The sequence below is a fragment of the Polyodon spathula genome, chromosome 17 (assembly GCF_017654505.1).
Source record: "Polyodon spathula isolate WHYD16114869_AA chromosome 17, ASM1765450v1, whole genome shotgun sequence".
Taxonomy (NCBI): domain Eukaryota; kingdom Metazoa; phylum Chordata; class Actinopteri; order Acipenseriformes; family Polyodontidae; genus Polyodon; species Polyodon spathula.
Genome location: NC_054550.1, coordinates 8,445,155 through 8,467,331, shown reverse-complemented (window position 1 = coordinate 8,467,331; position 22,177 = coordinate 8,445,155). Strand labels below are relative to the sequence as shown.

At 34.2% G+C, this 22,177-nt stretch overlaps 1 protein-coding gene across 1 annotated transcript in view; it reads left to right on the top strand.

Moving 5' to 3' along the window:
- Positions 1-14,046: 14,046 nt before the first annotated feature.
- LOC121329637 (homeobox protein aristaless-like 4) overlaps positions 14,047-22,177 on the top strand; it is a 39,927-nt gene continuing 31,796 nt past the window's right edge. The window contains exons 1-2 of the mRNA XM_041275331.1: positions 14,047-14,111; positions 15,582-15,862. Coding sequence (XP_041131265.1) covers positions 14,047-14,111; positions 15,582-15,862 — 346 coding nt within the window. The remainder of the gene's footprint in view (positions 14,112-15,581; positions 15,863-22,177) is intronic.

Sequence of the window (22,177 nt, the reverse complement as noted above, 5' to 3'; positions counted from 1 at the left end):
TGGAGACAGTTGTGTTTGCTTCATTATTTTCTATGGTTCATTCAGATCACTGACCATACTTATTCTAACAAAACTAAGTTTGGAAGTATAACACCACTTTTTAGTCCATTACAATAGAATCATATTCCTGTAGATTACAACATCTGAACCCAAACTGATTCAGAGTAGTGTCAGAGCAAATGTGTAGCTAAGCTCAAAATCTGTGTGTTAGCATGGTTTCGTTGTCCAGCTACGACCAAAGGTCTGTGGAATTAACTAATTTTGCTTTTTAAACTCGAATGAAACAGGTTGAATAATGTTACGTAAACATATTGAATTAGATACAGCTTTGTAGTTTTCCATATACTAAACAAATAACTGACAAAAATAAAAAATGTAACATGAAATACTGCACTACTATTCTGGTTGGCTTCTAGTAGACTTTTGCAATATCGTTTTGGCAGTTTCTTTGATTACATGATGAATAAAATATCTAACATGATGTTCATATAGTTTTATTTTTTAGGTGATGCAAAACTTTTGGCCATAGTTGTAATGTGACAGGTTAATCTGTTGTGGTTTTCTTCTAAGGGACCTTCCATCTTATAGCCAAACTAGATAGATACTCCATTAAGAGATGATTCATTTTGAATAAGATGGAAACCAAAAGTATAATTTGTACCAAAAATAAAACCTCTCAGGAATTATGTGATAATTCCTCATCAAATTACCTATCAAACTACATTAGATGTAATTTGGTTTCCTTAGCATCAAATCTTTTTTATACAGTCATTTATAAACTCTGCTATACAGTATGAACAAATACTAACATGGTCATTTTTGCCACTGAACACATTTCAAGCAGTTTTTTTTTTAAATATTCAAACATTTCTTCTAACACTAGTTTCAACTACTCACTACTTAAAGAACATTATGCTAATTTACCAGGTAAAATATGTGACCTGATACTTTATGAATGATGTGTGGTTTAATTAGAAACACAAGATGTATTTGTGTCTCTGAGAATCTCTTTGTTTTGTTCAAAACCAGCCAACCAACATAAAGAGAAACCCAAGACCTTACGCACCTCACAAAGTCTATGGTTATGAATATGTAGGATAACAGTTTTTAACCAAAATGTTCATAATTTGGCTGAGATTCCCATGCATTAATATGGGGAGGACACTATGTTTTTTTTATTAAAATGCTGCACTCAATAAATTGTGTCAGTTATTGGAGACAAGTGGGTCTGTGGTTTAAGGGGGAGCTTTCACTGGATTGCCAAAAAAACTGACACATTAATAACTTTCCAATAGCCAGAAGAAAAGGCTGTAAGCAAATGCTTGTTGGTGTTCCCTACATTTATAAAGTTAAAGGGATGGGTTGCATGGTTTTTATAATGAAAGTAATTATTTTAAGTGAGTCTGTGGCTACTTTTGTGTTTAAACTACAAGGAGCTAGAATTGCATTTGTGGCCAAAAGTAGACCACACTCAAAAACTACAGTGAAATATAGAAAATATACTTTAAAATATTCTAGTTGGGGATTTCAAGCACAGTAGAGATAAAGCAACGTTGATGGAAAGGAAGGAAAGTAAGCTGGGCTTAGCTGAGTGGGGGATGGAGGGGGGTGTTGTGGGCTAGTCGACGAAACACCAAGGACGGAAGGTGCCCACTGAAGACCCCAGAGAAGTACCCTACTCAGCTCTGTCCAGACGGTTGTCATGCTGATGCTCTATGGAGGCCGCACTGTGGTTGATCCCTGCAGCCAGCATTGCAGCCGTTGTGTGTGCTGATGCGCCAGGGAGGCAAAATGGGCTGATCCCTGGAGCCAGCATTGTACTTCAGCCATCAACACCAGGCAGAAGGATATCTACATCATCAGATGGAAGGAAACGCAGATGGATCACATTAGTAAAAGAGACTATGTCTTGGTGCTTATCTTGGCAAGAGCGGAGTCCGATATCAGCATGAAGTTTTAACACCTACTCTCATGTAATGAATGTTGAAGTTCTCCTGTAACATAATTTTCATTCTATCATATTTTTCAAGAATTTTAAGCTTTAGAAGTGGATGGTAATGATAATGGTTTAATAGGTGTTCTGTTTGCTTCTTACTTTAATTTATGCTTCAGTTTGATACAAGAGTGCCGGCATCTATGGTCAAATAAAAATAAAAAATAAAAAAATAATATATATAGTACACCTCATTTTCACTCCCGTAATGGTTTTATTTAGTTTTTTGTTTTTCAAAACAAACTTGCAAACAAATAGGATTATGTTTAGGTCTGGGAATAAATCAGTCAAAATGTTTGTCTAATTAAGTCTTGTGAACGCTTGAGTTATCTGATTAGGTTGCACAGCCTAGGAACTGCCAGCACCAAGCTCCTGTGTTTTGGGAAGTCTGGAGGGAGTGTCACATTGGCTCTGGCGATTCCACGGATTAGGGAGGAAAAACCTTCATGAGTTGTTTCTCCTCATTGCGCTACAGCGGACCCTACTGGCCAGGTGCCTAGCAAGCTCGGGCAGACACTTGCAGTGCACCTAGTGGTGGGTTTGTAGTCTTAGCCAATTAGCCAATTAGGAAAATGAGCCGCTATGGACGGATGACTATAAAGGGGAGAGGACTTTGGTTCTGTCTTAAGATGTGTCTGACTGATTGTATTTTGATACCAAGAGAAATTATTTCATTTCTGCCATTCAGTGTCCCAAACTGAATATCATCAAGATAAGGATGAAGTCATGAAGCTTTGTAGCCTACAATACATTTCAAAACAAGTCTACTGCAATATCCATCAACAGTTTTTTGTATTCTACATCTGACTGCAAGATAACATTTTAAATCCCACAATGACAGCATGGCCATAAATAAAAGTAAAGTTTTAGCACAAAACAAAATTTATAAAGAATAATGCACCTAAAATGCAGACTGTTTCTCCTTAGGCTAATTGATGATGCCATCGCCAGACTGAGGGAGCTCTTTACTGTGTAACCATGCACCTTGTACGACTGTTCCAGCAAGTATTTGGGTTACCATATTGGCACCCTCTTCGACAGTGACAAGCTCAGAAGAGTGGTTCTATTTGGAACCCTTGTGTGAATAATTGCTTTATTTGTTGTAAAGCCAAAGACCTGACTTCTTTTACTGGGGCCATTCCTTAGTGGAAGTGACATGCTCATGGTCAGCGTCTGCCAACCTGCGTGTGACTTCATGTCTGGAGTTACCCGAGCAGTGGTGACTCATTGTTCTGGGACAGGTGCAAGGCTGGATTCACAGACCCTGATAAGAACTAATCTTGGACAACATTACCATAAAATCAGGTTGTCCAAGATTCATGATAACTGAGGGCTGTGAAACCAGATGCTTGTGTTTATAAATATGCGTATCATAATCTTTATATATATATATATATATATATATATATATATATATATATATATATATATATATATATATATATATATATATGTTTTTTTTTTCTATTACAAGTCAGTCATACGAGGGTGACTTAAGTTCCCAGGCTTGGGGCCCACTGGGAGCACTGTATTGGTCACATGGTTTACGAAGGAAAACTGGTTCACTTCACTTGGCTTCAGAAAAACCTACTTGTCAGACGAGCCAGGCTGAACCTTGCTTCCAGGTATCATTAGCTTGGTAATATTCACTGCTTAAGTTTAGCGGGTTAAGTGACTATTTGTGGATCTTCAGTTCTCATTATTAGAAATGAGTCACAGAGGACATTTCAAACTAGGCAGCAAAACAGGGGTAAAATAATTGATAAAAACAGACAGATACATCAGCACTCATTATCATGAGACACAGTACCAGTAGGTGCCATGACAGCCTCTCATCATATACTGTATAGGGAAGTTCACCTCAAACCTCACCTGAGTTCAGTCTGTGGCCTCTCTCAAGCAGACACTCCCAAGTTTGTGATGGTTTTGTGAGGAGGACTTAACTCCACTGCATACTAAACTAAGACCACCAAACACATTTTACCTGTGACATAAAATACATTCAAATCCTCCAGAGATAAAATGCATGAAAGGCTAAGGAATTAGATGATGCACAACCTTGCCCATTACACACAGTTTAACCACCTTTTCTATTCAATGATGTGATCGTGGTTTAGAAGATTAATGATGGTAACCAGAATCCTGGGCCGTATTAAGGGATGGCCCTACTGACCCAGGCCCAGGGCCCCCAGAAAACTAGGGGACGCGTAATTACATATTTCATCTTTCATTTGTTTTATTTACAGAGCCTTAGAATGTATCTGTGTCATGTGCATATCACTGTAAGAGCAGCAAATACTGTTAACAGTTTTACATTTTTATTTAAAAACACTTGACATAGCCATCTCTTGAAAATGTTTGAATGTTTTTGACACGTGACCTGCCTGCTTTTAGTGGAACGCCAATGAGCTTGAACCGCAGTATGAATATGTAAATGAATGCACTATCACTGTATGCTTGAGCACGCTAACGTTTTGACTGCCGCTGATTAGCCGCGGAATGCCGCTGTGTGAAAAAATGCGGATGTAGAAAACTTCCTGACTTCTAAATGAGTGATTGCAGAGAAGAGAAGAATGTTTTTTAAAGGTCTTTTTTCATGTTGCCTGCAGAACGGTGATGCTGTTGCGTGAGATTGGCTTTTTTACTCTCCATCTACTGGCAATGTGTCCTGCTTTGTGTGTAAGCTTTTCTCCAGTAGATCACAGGATTATGAATTATGAATTTAAGAGGATTTATGAGGATTATGAATTTAAATAAATACCAGCTACTGCAGTCTAAGTATGTAGGGGTGTTAGTGGCTTAGTAAGAGGCACTATTTTCTGTATCAGAACCCAGACATTGCCCTAGCATGGTCTACGTGTGTTGGAATATCCATCGGAATGTTAAACCAAGGCCGTGCGTAGTCTTCACAAGAGGGGTTGTGTAACCCCTTGCTCTGGTCAAAGTTTAATGCATGTCAAAATAACCTGTCTAAACTTGAGCTAAGTCTTATGTAACCAGTCGCAACTTGATCTTGCATATTGTTAGTGAAATGCTAAGAACATGACGAACAAGAACAGATTGTCCATCGTAGTCTGTGCAGCATCGTTCTTCAACAACAGTAAGGCCTACGAATGGACAATCGCTGCAACGAACGCTGTCAAGATAATTATGATCGGCATACCCTACATTGTACAGGCAGGACTTGAGAAACAATTCTTTAGGCTTTGCAATCCTCCTCTTGAAAACCAATGACTCTGTGGGTAGAACATTTTTGCTCAGGGAACATAATGCAATGCTATTATGTGAGGTTCCACCGAGCAGCTAGCTGTAGGCAAGCAATTTCATAGGCTTGTTCATTTTGTGTAACTTGGCCCATGCGACTATATGCACAAAGCAAACTGCATGCTCTGAACTGCTCTCAAGAGCTTTCTGCTAATCAATGTAGCAAACACAATTTTCCATAACACAGAATCTTTTTTTCACTTTACATTTTGCAGCACCAGAAAAGCAAAAGCCATCATTCAATTTGAATTAAGTCCTGGAGTGAAAAAATAAAAATAAAAAATGGTTTTGAACTACAGAATATACATGCAAGGAAAATACATGTGAAGTGTTGTAACAACCTGGTTCTGTAGTTTAAAGCCCAAACCAGGTTAAGTCAATTTAACCTGCCACAGCACTGCACATTACCTCCTTGTGCAACAGGTATTTAGACCCAATTTCCACCACTTAATTTCCTATATGTGCAGAAAAAGTAGTTTGTTGTTTCAGGTAGATCACGGAATACCTATTGCACAGGGAATGAAACGTATATTCTGAAGCTCAAAAACAGCATGGGGGTGACTTTACTCTGTTGTGGCTGGATAAAGGAACTTGACACAATATTGAAAGTATATATGACATCTGCAAACCTCAATTTACAAAAATTAAAAGCGATCAGCAAGAAAGTTTGGCATGCTAATGAGAGGTAAAGCATGTTTTAAAGCCTTTGCTATGTCTGCTTAAACATGATTACTGGGCCTCTACAAAGCTTGATGTATTAAAATTCAGTTGTATGTATTTAATAAGGTTTGGTATTCATACTTGACAGGAGTAATCAGGAGTTTTAGTCATAGAACAGTTTGGAGGGTTCTAGATACTGTATGAAGCATTGTATTTGTCTAATTTTGCTACTTGCTACATTTCCACACAGTGTTCTCCAGAGCAAATTTTAAAATATGGGTGCTATTGTTAGTTATTTTGGTGGCATCTTGGTGATTCTATGTAGTCTTTTGTTTTTTGACAATGACACTATGTAGCGTTTTTTATAATAATAATAATAATAATAATAATAATAATAATAATAATAATAATAATAATAATAATAATAATAATAATAATTTTCAGCTATCTCTATGTGAGATTCAAAGATGCTTCTTTACATGCAGCTAATGGGAAAAGAATAATTTCTCCACCAGCAAATTGTGTTCCTTTCCCTTTGGGTAATGTTAATGAAATTGATCTGTTTATGTTTTCCTCATGTTGTAAACCTGAAGGCACGGTCTTCAGCTGGGGTCACCATGCCTTGGTTATTTTTAGTTAATGCACGTGTCTACTTAATATAGTTCTTGCCTATATGTCACATGTGAAAAAAGGTAATGTAAGATACACAAATGTGTTAATTTGAATTATATATATATATATATATATATATATATATATATATATATATATTTTGGAGAAATGTTGTCAGTAGTTTATAGAATAAAACAAAAATGTTCATTTTACCCAAACACATACCTATAAATAGTAAAACCAGAGAAACTGATAATTTTGCAGTGGTCTCTTAATTTTTTCCAGAGCTATATATATATATATATATATATATATATATATATATATATATATATATATATATATCTGTGTGTGTGTGTGTGTGTGTGTGTGTGTGTGTGTGTGTGTGTGTGTCTATCTATATAATATAATTAACTACTGTTACTTCATAAAGTCAGATTGAAACCTGTTGAATAATGTTATGTTAACATATTGAATTGCATACCGCTTTGTAGTTTTCCATATACTTAACAAAAAAACTGACAAATAATGAAAAATGTGACATTTCAAAATCTAACATGAAATACTGTACTGCTACTATGGTTTCTGGTAGACTTTTGCAAAATCATTTTGTAGTTTATTTGATTACACAATGTTATTTAAAATATTTGAATTATGTTCATATAGTTTTGTTTTTTTTAATGATGTATCAATACTAATAGCTACAGCTGTACCACACACACACACACCTCACCCACCGTACAAATAATATATAATATAATATATATATACTATATATATATATATATATATATATATATATATATATATATGTAAAGGCTAGCTATTATAAAATTAAAATTAAGATATTGTCCGAAGCTATTTAAAATTAAGATATTGTTATGTTTTGCCTAAGATATATATGAATAAGAGGCCTTCCAATTTTGATGATTCATTTTAGCAGTTAACAATTACACAACATGTAAAATCTTTAAGTAAGCTAAACATGATAAAGTGTTCAAATTTAAAATATTGTGTTTATTTTATCGGTATTTTTTATTTATTTTTTAAATCTGTTTGTATTTAAAAAAGTAAATAAACCCTTAATATGTTGTAGCTTAATTTATAGTGTATATCAATTGTTTATCATCAGTTAGATCTTTTAAAGTGGATGGTAGTATTTAATGACTTTTTTAAAACCATTTATTTTTTACCAATTAAATTAAAACATTTGAATCCATATAGGCTGTACATCTCAGGAGGAAATATATTTCTAAATGAATGTGTTCAATGATACACGGAACTGTTCAAAATTCCAAAGAGAGCTCATATCTTCTTTGAATGATAATTAAAAAAAAAAAAAAAAAGTCAGGTTTTCTACTATATGATCAACCATGCTCGTCAGAACCGTTTCAAATTCGCTATAATGCTTATCAAAAGACAAAATATTTACAGTGCGTGGAGCGGTAGAGACATTACAAAGGACAGCGTTTGTGCCACAAAGAATGGACTGCCGGTACTGTTATGATAACAAGGTGACTGTGACACAATCAAGGGGTCGTTTGCATACTTTTGCGGTGTATGGTCGAGGGAAGGCGAATGCAAAGCGCGACAGTCCCTAATTGCAGGTTAGGGAGCAGGGAGCAGCTGTGCTTAAACTCTCCAACATATTCCCTTAATGAATACTGTATAATCAATGGTCATTACAAAACAAAACATCGTGTAATCGGGCCTACCCAGCACTAATTGTACCACAGCCAAAAATATGTGTGTTCAAACTAACATTGGAATTCTTTTAAATAAGTTTCAGACTTAGAATATATAATTTAACAGAATAAAGTTATTATTATTATTATTATTATTATTATTATTATTATTATTTATTATTATTATTATTATTATTATTATTTATTACAACGTTCATTACCCTTACATTATCTGTTGACCCCACATGGAAATCAAGGCAATTTATAAAGGTGGTAATTGCAAATTATAACGGGCTGTACAACAATACACATTCAATTCCCCAGTGTTATTATTCTGAATAATCAATGAGGCCATCAGGAATGCAGTCATACTAACCACAAGTTAATTAGTGTCATTTTATTTTGTCAGTAATTCAATCGTACGGGCAAGATAAAATATTTTCTATTGAATGTATATGACTGTATACACACCACTACTTAAAGAAACAGTGTTGCGCTATAAGGTTCATTAACGAGAATGCACACGATGTGTTAACCCTAGACACTACCAGGACACCTGAAAAATAATTCCTGAGGAAAATCATGTTACCGAGTAACATAGAGCATTTATTTATATGCAATTGACACATCATGAATAAAATATTAATGAACAGATACTGCACTGCATTCAATATAGTAACTGCACGATTTCACATTTTCATATTTTCAGTATTAATATAGAAGCTAAATAACTTGTATTTTTTCGTTTTCTACAAACAAAACTTGAATACAATAAGATAAATTTATGATGTGCTTTGACCTTAGTTATAAATTCTTCTCGGGTATGTTACAGGTGTTATAAACTACGTCTGCGCATATTTTGTTTTGCCTTTAAGAAAATATAAATACATAATAACAACAACAACAAAGTCTTCATGAAATTGCTTCTGTGTAGATTTGAGTACATGGGTGCCAGTGTGTGTAGTTTAGAAAGCTAATATTTGTAGACACGGGTGCAGAAAACAGTAGTTCTGGATATTGCTGAGTAATATGATGTGCTTGGGATTTAATATGGTACATGGGAGTCGGAGCAGTTACAATAAAAATACATGGGTGGTTATATAGGCACATATAGAGCCCGTTATACCAAAACCAACATTTCAAATACTAGGAACCGTAAGAAAAGTTTATGACTCCATTCAAAGAAAGCACGTCCCCACGGTAACCGCGTCTCGCTGTTTGCAATAATAATGATGTCATTAGAGCTAATAGCTTTTCATGTAACTGATTGTGTTATTGGACACTGGTTATTATTGCTTGTATAGCTGTGCACTTGTGTTCTATTGTCTTTTGTTGCTATGTTGCACAGCGTGGGTTGATTATTGTGGGTTCTTATTCAGAAGGTAGGAATATATACACACACAACACACACACACACACACACACACACACACACACACACACACACACACACACTATATATATATATATATATATATATATATATATATATATATATATATATATATATATATATATATATATACATATATATATACATTTTCATTTTGTTTTCACTTTCACCCGTGTAACAGCTTAGTACCTTAATAAATACATTTCGGTTTATAGTACATTTCAAGCACTTGACTTAAATAAATTGTTAAATCAAATTGTCTATATCTATATTTCAAGATCTCATCATATAAAATCAAATCGCACGTTAGTTTATTGTAAATCGTCCTGTATTTTCTCAATTGATTAGAATGTTACATCTTACCTTATAGATTCAAAAAAGGACAATTTTATTTATTAATATTCAGCAATACAGGTTATATAGAGGAATACAGGAAATTCCAAAATCTAAACAGTCTTAAGAACTAAGAATTGTTTCAATTAATATTCTAAATGTTTAAAGCAATTATCATCAAACACTGCGTCGTTAAAATGCCCTACTGGGCGAGATCAGAGTTCTGCTACATGAACTTGCGTTTTAAAATAGCATAGCGAAAAAAGAGAGGAAAAATGAATACATAATCCAGCAATGTAATACAGGCATCTACCTTCATAATCCTAATGCTGCATTTACATATTTAGACTTCGGTTTTTATAGTACAACATACTGGTCGCTGAAGCACAATACAGAGACCGGTCGACTGGGATGGACCGCTGTATAGACACTATCGCAAGTTGGATATCCCTGTGGGCATCATCTTTTAAAATTTTCCTGCACAAGATTCAAGTTTTTCCTCCTAGGATTTGCCTTCACTTGTTGAGGGAAGGTAAGACGGAAGTCAAGGCTGGCGTTTCTAATTTGGTTTTCATTAACTGCCGAGAGTCGAACAAGAAAAGAATGAAGGCAGGTAATAAAGGGAGGGTTTCACGAACATAGAAATAGACCTTCTGAGTTTCCTTTTTTAGAGCTGGTACAGGATTGCGGAAAGAAGGTCAAGTGCTGATGAAACACATTCACACAAGCGCAGAAGTCCTGGTAGCAATGGCGTTATCGTTGATCAGACCTTTCATACAAACACGGACTGGAACTCATTTTCAATTATGGCACATGCAGTATAGCATCTTTAAACAAGTACCATATAACATGCATTTATGTTTTAGGCAATTTTATGTGTAGGCCCCTACCCTTTCCAATTATCATGTTCACAGATTATGTTATTTACTTATTTTAATGCTGCTATAAAGGATAGCAATGCCATAATTATACTTTTCCAGTTGGCGTGTTTTTACCAAAAACAAATGTTTAACACGTGTTAGTCTGTAGAAACAGATTGCATGTATTTATAGTATAGATATGGTTATGTGTGCACGAATATGAGGAAGCAATAGGAATGTAGCAGATTTTCGGTTACAGCAGAAAGTAGTTGTAATTTATTCTTTAAAAAGTAACAAATGTGAAGACCATCCACATTCAACACAATTCTGAGGAATGGGGGCAACACAACTGATAACCACATTAAACACTCCCAGACGTGAAGTGGTGTACATTAATCTTGTTTAAAATTATATAAAGACATTATATACACCCATGGATATGTAAATATACATCAGACAGAGATACATATAATAGATCGAAGACGGCCAATGTGTGAGATTCCATATATTTAGAAACACAAATTGGTTCCAAATAGAAGCATGAATAATAGAACGCCATGGTTTCATATTGAAACCATTATAAAGAACGGCTGTTCAGTATAACCCATATTCCAATGGGTTCTAGAGAGAGAGAAAAAGCAAGCGTTTTAACAGTTTTTATTTTTAGTACCTCATCTTTTAAATAAGAGCATAATAAAAACGTTTTGAGTTATGTACTGAAATGTAAGTCTAACAGCAGCGTTGTAATGAAGACTAAACCTATACAGTTCAAGCAAGAAAGTGTTATGGTGGTTTTATGGTCATTTAAATATAGTTTTGTCGGAAATTATATTCCTGTTTCACCAGTTTTCATTTCTCGTGGAACTTTAGTCTTGAGCTAGATTGAATGCAAGACCTACTGTATGTTAACAGCAACCCTCTGTAATCCTTGACTTCTTTTGATGGCATCTCATAATCTTGAAAAAAGTTTATTTATTTTCAGTGTAATGTTTTTATCTATTGTATTATATATATATATATATATATATATATATATATATATATATATATATATATATATATATATATATATATATATATATATATATATATAAATGTCATTTTATGAATGTGTTTCACTATCATCATTTGATAAAGTATTAAAACAGAGCTCTATGGTCCTAAAACGTCTTATATTCGCTTTTTAAAAAAATACATTTTCATTAAATATTTGCAAGAATATAACGTCAAGGCTGCATTTACAACGAAATATAATAACTTTTTTTTTTAAATGCAATTCATTTTCACAGAATAATAATTAAAAAAAAGTCATTTGCTACCCAAATTAGTTTTGTGGTATATTTTTTAATAGATCTGAATTTCTGGTTGTTTAATGCAACAAACACATCGTGCTATAAAACGTTGGATAAAATAATATACTGTATTATAAACAAACCCTGCTTAGACTACTCTATTTCACCCCCCAAAACAGTTAGTGTATTTATTTACTTATGTATTTAGTGCATAATTTGCACTGGAGTAAAACAATGATGCATCAGTTCCAAGGCTTCTGCATGTCCTGTATTCAATTCGGAAGGCTATACATAATGACGACAAATAAGTTAAGCGTAATGAATATGTCATGATTTGTTGACCAAACACCTCGAATAAAAAGCAGACATCAAAGTGGAAAGAAAGAATAAACAGCAGCGTTAGCAGGTTACCGGTGCGTGCCAATGTATTTTGTGGTGTGAATTGGGTTCACCTTCTTTTTGGATTTCCTGTTGGGTTTTAACCAGCCTGCTCCAACTTTTCAACGTCAAGTGGATTTCTTGAACAACTGTACACTGCACAAAATACAATTCCGTGATGACTTCAAACAGCGTGTAAAGCAAATGATTAACAGAGGTGTTAAAATTACAAGGTGGGCTTGTATTGCGTTTTACGCGTGAGTGTGCAGATGTGAAACATATTTCGAAAAAAAAAAAAAATGCAAGAGTATTTATGTTACACCCAACTTTTATTATTGTGGGTACCCATGCCCTTCTGTAGTTTAGCATATATACACCATGGGAGTGAATTTGAATTCCTTAGCAATATAAACAAACGCGCCTGTGTGTGAACAGAAAACATGATGGGCCTTGACGCAGATACAATTTACACAGTAGAACTGTAGGGTCAGAAGCAACTTTGGTTAATAATTTGGTCCCCTCTAAATTCAGAGTTACCTTATAACCCAGTTGAGAGGAACGAGAGTAGCAAAATATCCAGCTGCTGATAATAAAGCGAATTGTTTAAGAATTCTGCTAATTGTAAAGCACAAAATGATCTGTATTTATTTCTGGCCCTCTTTGCTATATGCATTTCTACATTTATCCTTTCTCGTGTATACAGCCTGTATATATCTAACCTAATTTGATAAATGTCTTCAAAATAACACGAGCCCGGGGAGACGAGTCAACTGTTAAAACTAAATACATTTACAACACGAATATCTTGTATCTCATAACATTTTATAAATTGTGTATCACGCTTAAGATGTTATCATGATCAAAACTTTACGGTGTCCTTTTGAGTAAAGACTTTAAAAAAAAAAAAAAAAAAAAAGAAAGAAATTGCTTGACCTTCGAAGCCGGAGATTATGACCCAGCTGCAAATCAAGATGCTCTGCTACTTAATTGAGACAAAGGCGCAACTTCAGACTACCATCACAAACCAGCTGTGTCACAACTATTAAATTGCTCCCTCTGTGTTGCACCTCACTTCCAATCAGTTATATATTCGCATCCTAATTGCATTAAGGTCATGTGTTTTGTCCCCACATATTTACAACAAAAGCTTTTTTTTTTCAAGCAAATCTCTGGCCTCACCCATTCATGGCATCTCCATATTAACTTGGGAGAGGTCCTGTGTTTTTTACATGAAGGAGTCCAGTGTTGCATCTTGCAGAGGAAGAGACCTTTTTTTTACCCTTCTGAACCTTAAGGGGGCTTTTTAGATTTTGGTCAGCTTGCAATTTCTGAAAAAAAAAAAAAAAAAACATCTGAATCCTTTTATAACCCTACCCAGCTGCGTCTGCGAGTGTGTCTGTGTGTGTGAGGAGAGAGAGAGAGAGAGAGAGAGAGAGAGAGAGAGAGAGAGAGAGAGAGAATCTGTTGCCTCGCTCACCAAAAAGAAACGAAGAAAAAGACAGAAAGAAAGTTAAAAACAGCATGTGCTAACAGAGATAACAACAGACAATATAATATAATAAATTATTATTTAGGAATGAACGCTGAGACGTGCGTTTCTTATTGTGATATGACAGCCATGGATTCATATTATAGCACACCGCAAGGTAGAGCTCACCAAGTAAACCCGTTTAGGACATTCCAGCCCAGTGACACCAAGTACAGCCCCACTTTCCTGACCAACAAAGGTCAGGCATATGGGGAAAAGTCGCGGAGCCCGTTCCAACAGGAATGCCAGTCATTGGATGCCAGTTCTGGGGAAGGCACCTTTAACAAATACCACCTCTTCATGCAGAGGACCTCTTGTAAAACTCCACCAGAAGGACTTACAAAAAAAAAAAAAAAAAACCGAAAGAAAGCGCTTATCTCCTGTTATGGTGAGTAGCAGTGTTTAAGGTTTGCGCTTCAGTTTTTTTGGGGCTTATTGTTTCTAAAACCAGATGGCAAATGTTTTTGTTTCCACGGGTGAGTACAGAATATTTAATTTCGTCATTAAGCGCAAACATAGCCATGAGAACTCGAGACTGTAGTCTTCGCTTACTGAAAGAAGGGGTTTGTCTCTGTAAGAATGTGTTTTGAATTTAAAACGCTCATGTTTATCATGAAATATTAAGTCGCCGATGTCAAATACTGATTCGCTATAAATGATGTGAGGACCTGACTAATGCCACTGTATACATTTAAGTACTATCTCGACAAGGTATATGGATCTTAAACTCAGGGTTTAGGGTAGAGAAGATAGACCCCAGAAGTTCCAACATCACCCGTCAAATGCATATCCAAAACGGCAGTATGTGTGTATATTATAATGAAAACAGGTTCGGATTGGAACATTGTTGCACGGGAAAAATGTAATCTAGCTAAAAGAATGGCAATGTATTTTTTTTCTTTACTTATCAGTCATAAAAAGATAATTAAACAACTTAGTCCAGTGTGCCTCGCTCACCAAAAAGAAACGATTTATAGACGTATTTTGCAAATGCTATAATAATAATAATAATAATAATTAAAAGTGTAATTCTTTTTTTTATTTCATTCATTGTCCTTTGTTTTTGTTGGTTGGTGGTAGATAACTCACACTTTGTCTAAAGAACTTCTTTGGCAAATACAAGGCGGGAAGGACTTGAATTCTATTGCATGGGGACCCCAAAAAAGTTTTTAATATAGTTAAAATTAGAGCTTGCAATTCTGAAAAAAAAAAAAAAAAAACAAACTGAAATCCAAAATAGAGAGAGAGAGAGAGAGAGCGGGAATGTGATGGGCAAACTTAATATTTTATGTGAGAACAGAGAGAGAGAGAGAGAGTCTCTGAGAGTGAGAGCGCTCGGCACCACAGAACAATAAGGCTTTTCTGTCGGGACCTAAGTTAAGAGATTATTATTATTGTTGTTAGGATTATTATTGTGTTATTATTATTATTATTATTTATTATTATTTATTATTATTATTATTGGATGAACGCTGAAAGCTGATAAAAACTGCGTCTTTTCTGTTAATTGTCGGCACCAAGTGAAGATAGTGAGAGACGTGCGTTTCTTATTGTGATATGACAGCCATGGATTCATATTATAGCACACCGCAAGGTAGAGCTCACCAAGTAAACCCGTTTAGGACATTCCAGCCCAGTGACACCAAGTACAGCCCCACTTTCCTGACCAACAAAGGTCAGGCATATGGGGAAAAGTCGCGGAGCCCGTTCCAACAGGAATGCCAGTCATTGGATGCCAGTTCTGGGGAAGGCACCTTTAACAAATACCACCTCTTCATGCAGAGGACCTCTTGTAAAACTCCACCAGAAGGAAGCAAACTCCACGAAGACAGCAGCCACAACAGAGCGCTTATCTCCTGTTATGGTGAGTAGCAGTGTTTAAGGTTTGCGCTTCAGTTTTTTTGGGGCTTATTGTTTCTAAAACCAGATGGCAAATGTTTTTGTTTCCACGGGTGAGTACAGAATATTTAATTTCGTCATTAAGCGCAAACATAGCCATGAGAACTCGAGACTGTAGTCTTCGCTTACTGAAAGAAGGGGTTTGTCTCTGTAAGAATGTGTTTTGAATTTAAAACGCTCATGTTTATCATGAAATATTAAGTCGCCGATGTCAAATACTGATTCGCTATAAATGATGTGAGGACCTGACTAATGCCACTGTATACATTTAAGTACTATCTCGACAAGGTATATGGATCTTAAACTCAGGGTTTAGGGTAGAGAAGATAGACCCCAGAAGTTCCAACATCACCCGTCAAATGCATATCCAAAACGGCAGTATGTGTGTATATTATAATGAAAACAGGTTCGGATTGGAACATTGTTGCACGGGAAAAATGTAATCTAGCTAAAAGAATGGCAATGTATTTTTTTTCTTTACTTATCAGTCATAAAAAGATAATTAAACAACTTATATTAAATAAAAAACAAGATTACGATCGATTTATAGACGTATTTTGCAAATGCTATAATAATAATAATAATAATAATAATAATAATAATAATAATAATAATAATAATAATAATAACAATAACAACAACAACAACAACAGTTGGACAATATATCTGATTGAAACAGATTTCTTAATTTTCTATCTTTATGTTCCGCCTCTTAACTATAATACATATTCCAAACAAACGTGGTGCACTTCACAACTTATTATCAATATAATTATAACCAAAGCTGCCATAATAACACAAGTAAGAAAGGGACATCATGTTACCGACTATTACATTTTCCCTTTAACGATTTGAATTAAATTATTTAATGTGATAATCTACATCACAATCCTTAATATTTGAAGTTGAAACTTTGAACAATCGAATTAGCGGCTTGCTGGGAACTGTAATAAATACAGCTGTTCGCTACTATTCTTTTCCCTATTCTCTTTCTCCACGTATGTATATATTTTTGTAATTCTTGACAGAGTTTATTGTGGGGACCAAAAAACAGTAAGAAGGCCGTTTAAAATTCTGTTATTTTTCTTTTGCTTGTCTTTTCTTTATTTTGCCTTTATTTTTACGCACATTCGCCTCCTGTCATCCCCCGAGTTAATGATGCAGTGTTTGATGGTACATTGGTTTTTCTAAGTAAATGTAAAGAGTTGAAAGTGGCTCCCGGTTTGGAGGACCCGGGGTTATGGTAACAAGCAATCGATCACTGAGGAGCAGGGTGCAAGCGCGCAAAGCCGTCAAAGACACTTGCAGTATTCAGCCCCCAGAAAGCACAATACTGACGCGCATTATGCGCACATAGATTACTTGTACTACTATAGACAGTAGTCCTCTTTATCGTAATGTTTAATGATACACATCTGGTCAGGTTTCACATTGTTGCGTAAATTACAATATTTGTATTGTCACCTTCTCCTAGGTCATTTTGTATGGCTTTAAATATTTGTTTCAACAAACAAATATGATTTGGTTTCATTTTTTTAATTTAAAAACACGACACGATGACAAGAAAGAAAGGAAGAAAGAAAGAATCCTGCTGTTTATAATAACAATACAGTTTTGTTTTGCTTTTTTACACACCAAAAATCTTCCTAGACCAAACGACTCCATTACAATCTTGTTTCAATAGCAGTGATTCCATTAAGGATTCTATTTTTACACACACTTGCTAATGGTAATTGTAACACACATAGCAGTCAGATGAGCTATTAAACAAATAATCGAAACTCTTAAATTTCTGACACCAAAATCCTGTGATCATCATTTTATGTTATTACAATTATGACTATTAATAAGAGAATACTATGTTTGTGGATTCGGATTCGCGTATAGAACTGTCTACATCTGAGCGAGAGAGTAATACTTCATAATAATAATAATAATAATAATAATAATAATAATAATAATAATAATAATAATAATCAAAAATTAAAAGTATGTAATCTTTTTCTATAAAGAAAATGAGCAGTATAAAATGGAAAACGATAAGGCCGTGAACCCACAACAATGTCGCGTTTTTTTTTTTTTTTTTGTTTATCAATATATTATCCAGTCTTCCACCAATAATTCTGATTTTTCTGGTAACTAAACGCCTCAGTTTTGCAATTATCTTTGAAAAGAATAATGCAAAATAATGAAATCTTGCATGAAAGCTGGAAAATCAATTTATACAGCTATAAATTTGACTTCAGCTCCCACAAATTCAAAAGCTTACCCAGACATTAGCTGTAACTAAATCGATGCAAAACCGCAGACAGCACAAAAAGAGCACAACAATGTTCCAAAAACATGAGCAGAGGACTAAAAATAGTAGGAAAACTGTGAGTGGAAATGTATGAAGTAACATACAGTGTTATACTGGCCTGCTAGCGCACAGGGCCTACAATATGTTTACAGTGATAAGCCACAGTATCACATAAACATGTCAAATGTCACAAGAGCGACTACGTGTTGATTAACCCAATGGTATTTAAATTCAATAGCCAGGGGCTCATTTTATACCAGTACGATGTCTTATCAGGTTTGTTCGACGTCGGGAGCATAATATACGATAGAGGTAGCGTTTCTATATGACGTTGCTCACACTACTTGATCGTATTTCCCTCACTGAACTGTGAGAAACATGCCTGTTATAATTTATGCTGCGTATTTAAGACACAGGCTGACAATTACAGAGCAGAGGGCATCGGAACATATGTGCGCAGTATCTTATTTTTGAGATGTTTTCTTATTTGTTTTTATTATTATGTATTGATGTTGTTATTATTATAATTATGTAGCCCATTGTTATTTTGTAATGTTTAATCTTGATATACATATTTCTGTTTTAACCACGTGTAAAGCGCTTTGAGATACTGTGGTATGAAAGGCGCTATATAAATAAATACAATTGAAAATATAAATCGTTCAAGAAATTAAAGCCATCCTCTCTTCTGCTGAGAGTGTGTGGGTGAGTGGGCCTGTTTTGAACCCATGTTATGGCCCGCTAGCAGCATTTATTTTATTTGCAATTTTCAGTCATTTTACACTGCTGTGAATTAAGACAAACAAATAATGCGTCCTTATTAATTTGCACGTCTTCTCACTGTCTGTAAGCTCGCTGTGCTGGTGTAATGTTTTTGTTTCTTTCGGCAGATGCCTTTAGTGGTTTTCCTGTCCGGTTTGTCTCCTAACACAACCCACAATTCACCTTAATAATTAGGCTCATTATATGTAGTTTTTGTTTGTTTGTTTGTTTGTTTTTAATGTTTCACATGTGTTCTAACATATTTACTAATTATTTAGCTAAATATTAAAATAGACTGGTTAAATATCACAATGCTGTGTTTATGGCGCAGTTCCAAACGTGTACATTACATAGGAATATATACAAATACATGTACAACCTATAGTCACATGACTAATGATGACGCAAATGTGATTTCCAAGACCATTGAAAATATATTCCTTGTATTACGTGGTTCATGTATTTTCAGACATACCTAGTCTACCTGTCACATTGAAACACGACACCAACTACGATTCGACATAGTGATAACTGGTCGAAAGACCTATTTAAACTTACGATCTCGCAATATAGAACCGAGCACCTCATTCGTCGAATGCATTTCTGCAATGCATATATGCTATATAGTTGTAGCATGTTTATTCGATGTTACCTTTAAACAAACGACAATCCTTCTATGACTTGACCTATAAAATGTAGCCTATGATTCACACATTTTTTTTTTATTTGATCAATATTTCGTTCATCTAAAAATAACTGTTAATTTCAATTTTGTAAAAGTTTTTCGTTAAGAAAACAATACGACCTTGTCCGCAAGATATTTGGGCCTACACGTTTTTATTTATTATTATTTTTTTCATAAAACAGAAATGGCACTGTAAATTAAGTGTTTAAAAATTAAAAATAAATCTTACAGAATACATATAAAACACATTCAGTGTGTGTGTGTGTGTGTGTGTGTGTGTGTATATATATATAATATATATATATATATATATATATATATATATATATATATATATATATATATATATATATATATATATATATATATATATACAGCTAAACAATTAAAATGAACACCACAATATGTCTCTTATACACTTTTTAAAACCTCAACCATTTTAATGCTGAATAATTTTCTTTAACGCTAGCCTACAAGAGTTAGGAAATACATTTCTATTGGAAGAAAGAAACGCATCGAAATTCCACAACAGTGTAACTATAGGCCTACCATAGTTTTTTTTTAATATATACAAACCAAGACTAATTTATTTTACCTATTACTTTACAAAACCACGTGCTTCTATAACAGTTCTCTTAAATGTTAGTGTAATTGCTGCCTTCCTATAGCAGCCTATAATATTTTTTATGTGACTAGTAAAATATATATTAAATCAAATATTAAATGCCCTTTGTGTGGTTTTCTTTTTTCTTTTTAAGTAATAGCAGTACTATTTGATTTAAATCTCAGCGCAAATATGTTTTAACAAATTTTTAAATTATAAGCTACCCACAGCGCAACAACGGAATAGCCTTGAATAAAACAAATGGGTGATATTTCAAAGGTTTTATTTATCTATAATCTTGTGGCAGTAGTTTTATTGCAAAGCATTAGCTTATTGTATTTTACAATAGTCTGAAATGTATCCGTAACAATATGCTTTATTTTGAATGGATGCTCCCACCTCATGTGAACAAATAAACACCCATTGACACCTACCTTGCAAAACGTTAAATATTATATTTACGTATTAATTTATTTAAACATGTACGACTGTTGAAAATAGTTCTGAACAAATTGGAACTGTTTTGTTGTTGTTTTAATATAATACTGTAGCTATTTTGGGCCCTTAAAATATTCTTAGAACAATATAGCAATTACAAAGCGTGTTTGCATGTATGTATGTATGTCTGTATGTATGTATGTGCATGTATATATATTCACAAAATAACAAACTGAATTTGTTTTCTTTTGTCAGATCTGTAATCTCGAGGCAATATGCTATGGTTGCGCAGAAGGCCTGCGATTCCAGGTTTTGAAGTTTGGTTTGCAAAACGATGTTTCTCTCTTTTGTTCCACATGTATAAATGAACGTTTAAAAAGAAAGTTTAAGCTCAAAAAACATCTGGCTTTGAAATAACACCTCCCATGTAACTTCAGCGCCAAGGGAACTTTTAAAGATTTTTTTTTTAGTAGTACAAATGGTGTGCATTTTTCAATAATAATAATAATATCTATAAATTATTTGTAATTTTCAGCGGTTTTTAAATGTCGCCAAAATACATGGGCTACAAATGTTTTAACCAATATATATATATATATATATATATATATATATATATATATATAAATATATATATAGATATATATATATATATATTCTCGACTGCTCTGCATATGACATTGGAATCGTGATTATAGACATATACCGCGCATTAAACAATGGGTCGAGATAAGAATTTTGTTGTGATGCCTTTTGCCAATATGAGTCGATTTGACAGAGATGAATGGGTTCGTCTTCAGTCGCGTTTTGTATGTGAGAAGGATGTTCGTGATGGATGGCCAACATTAAGATTAGTCCTAAGAACAGGGAAAGGCATACGTGCCTACAGACATTTCAATACAGATTTTGAAACAACGTTTTATATTCTCTAGAGTAGGGCGAGTCCAGAAATGTATATTCAGTGGTATAGCCGTGCGTGGAAATGCCCAATTGCAAAACTGCGAATGGACACGAGGGGCTTGCCTTGAACAGGTTCAGGCAAAATATCTAAAACTGGAAAAGTTCCTCACAGAAAATAAAACATTTAACTTCATCTTTTTGGTATATTTAAAGCAAAACACAGCCTTCTTTACACATAGCATATGCTTCATCATAAACAGAAGTCTGGAAAGGTAAAGCTGACTGTGATGCACATTTTCAGTATGAAAAAACGTGGTTTGGAACAACATACATATGGAACAGCATATGGTTTAATTAAAGATTTAATTCAAGGGTATGGTAATAATTCAATCAGTCCTTTTTCTAAACTTGATAAATTATTGTAATTATTGTAATGTACTAAATATCATAATATTTAAATGGACCACAGGAACAACGCGAACAAGTTGACTGACAAAGCTGACGTTAACTGCAGGGTTGATGGATCGATTTACCAATAGCCTGCACGATAATAAAAAGAAAGAAAGAAAGAAAGAAAAAAAGAAAGAAAGAA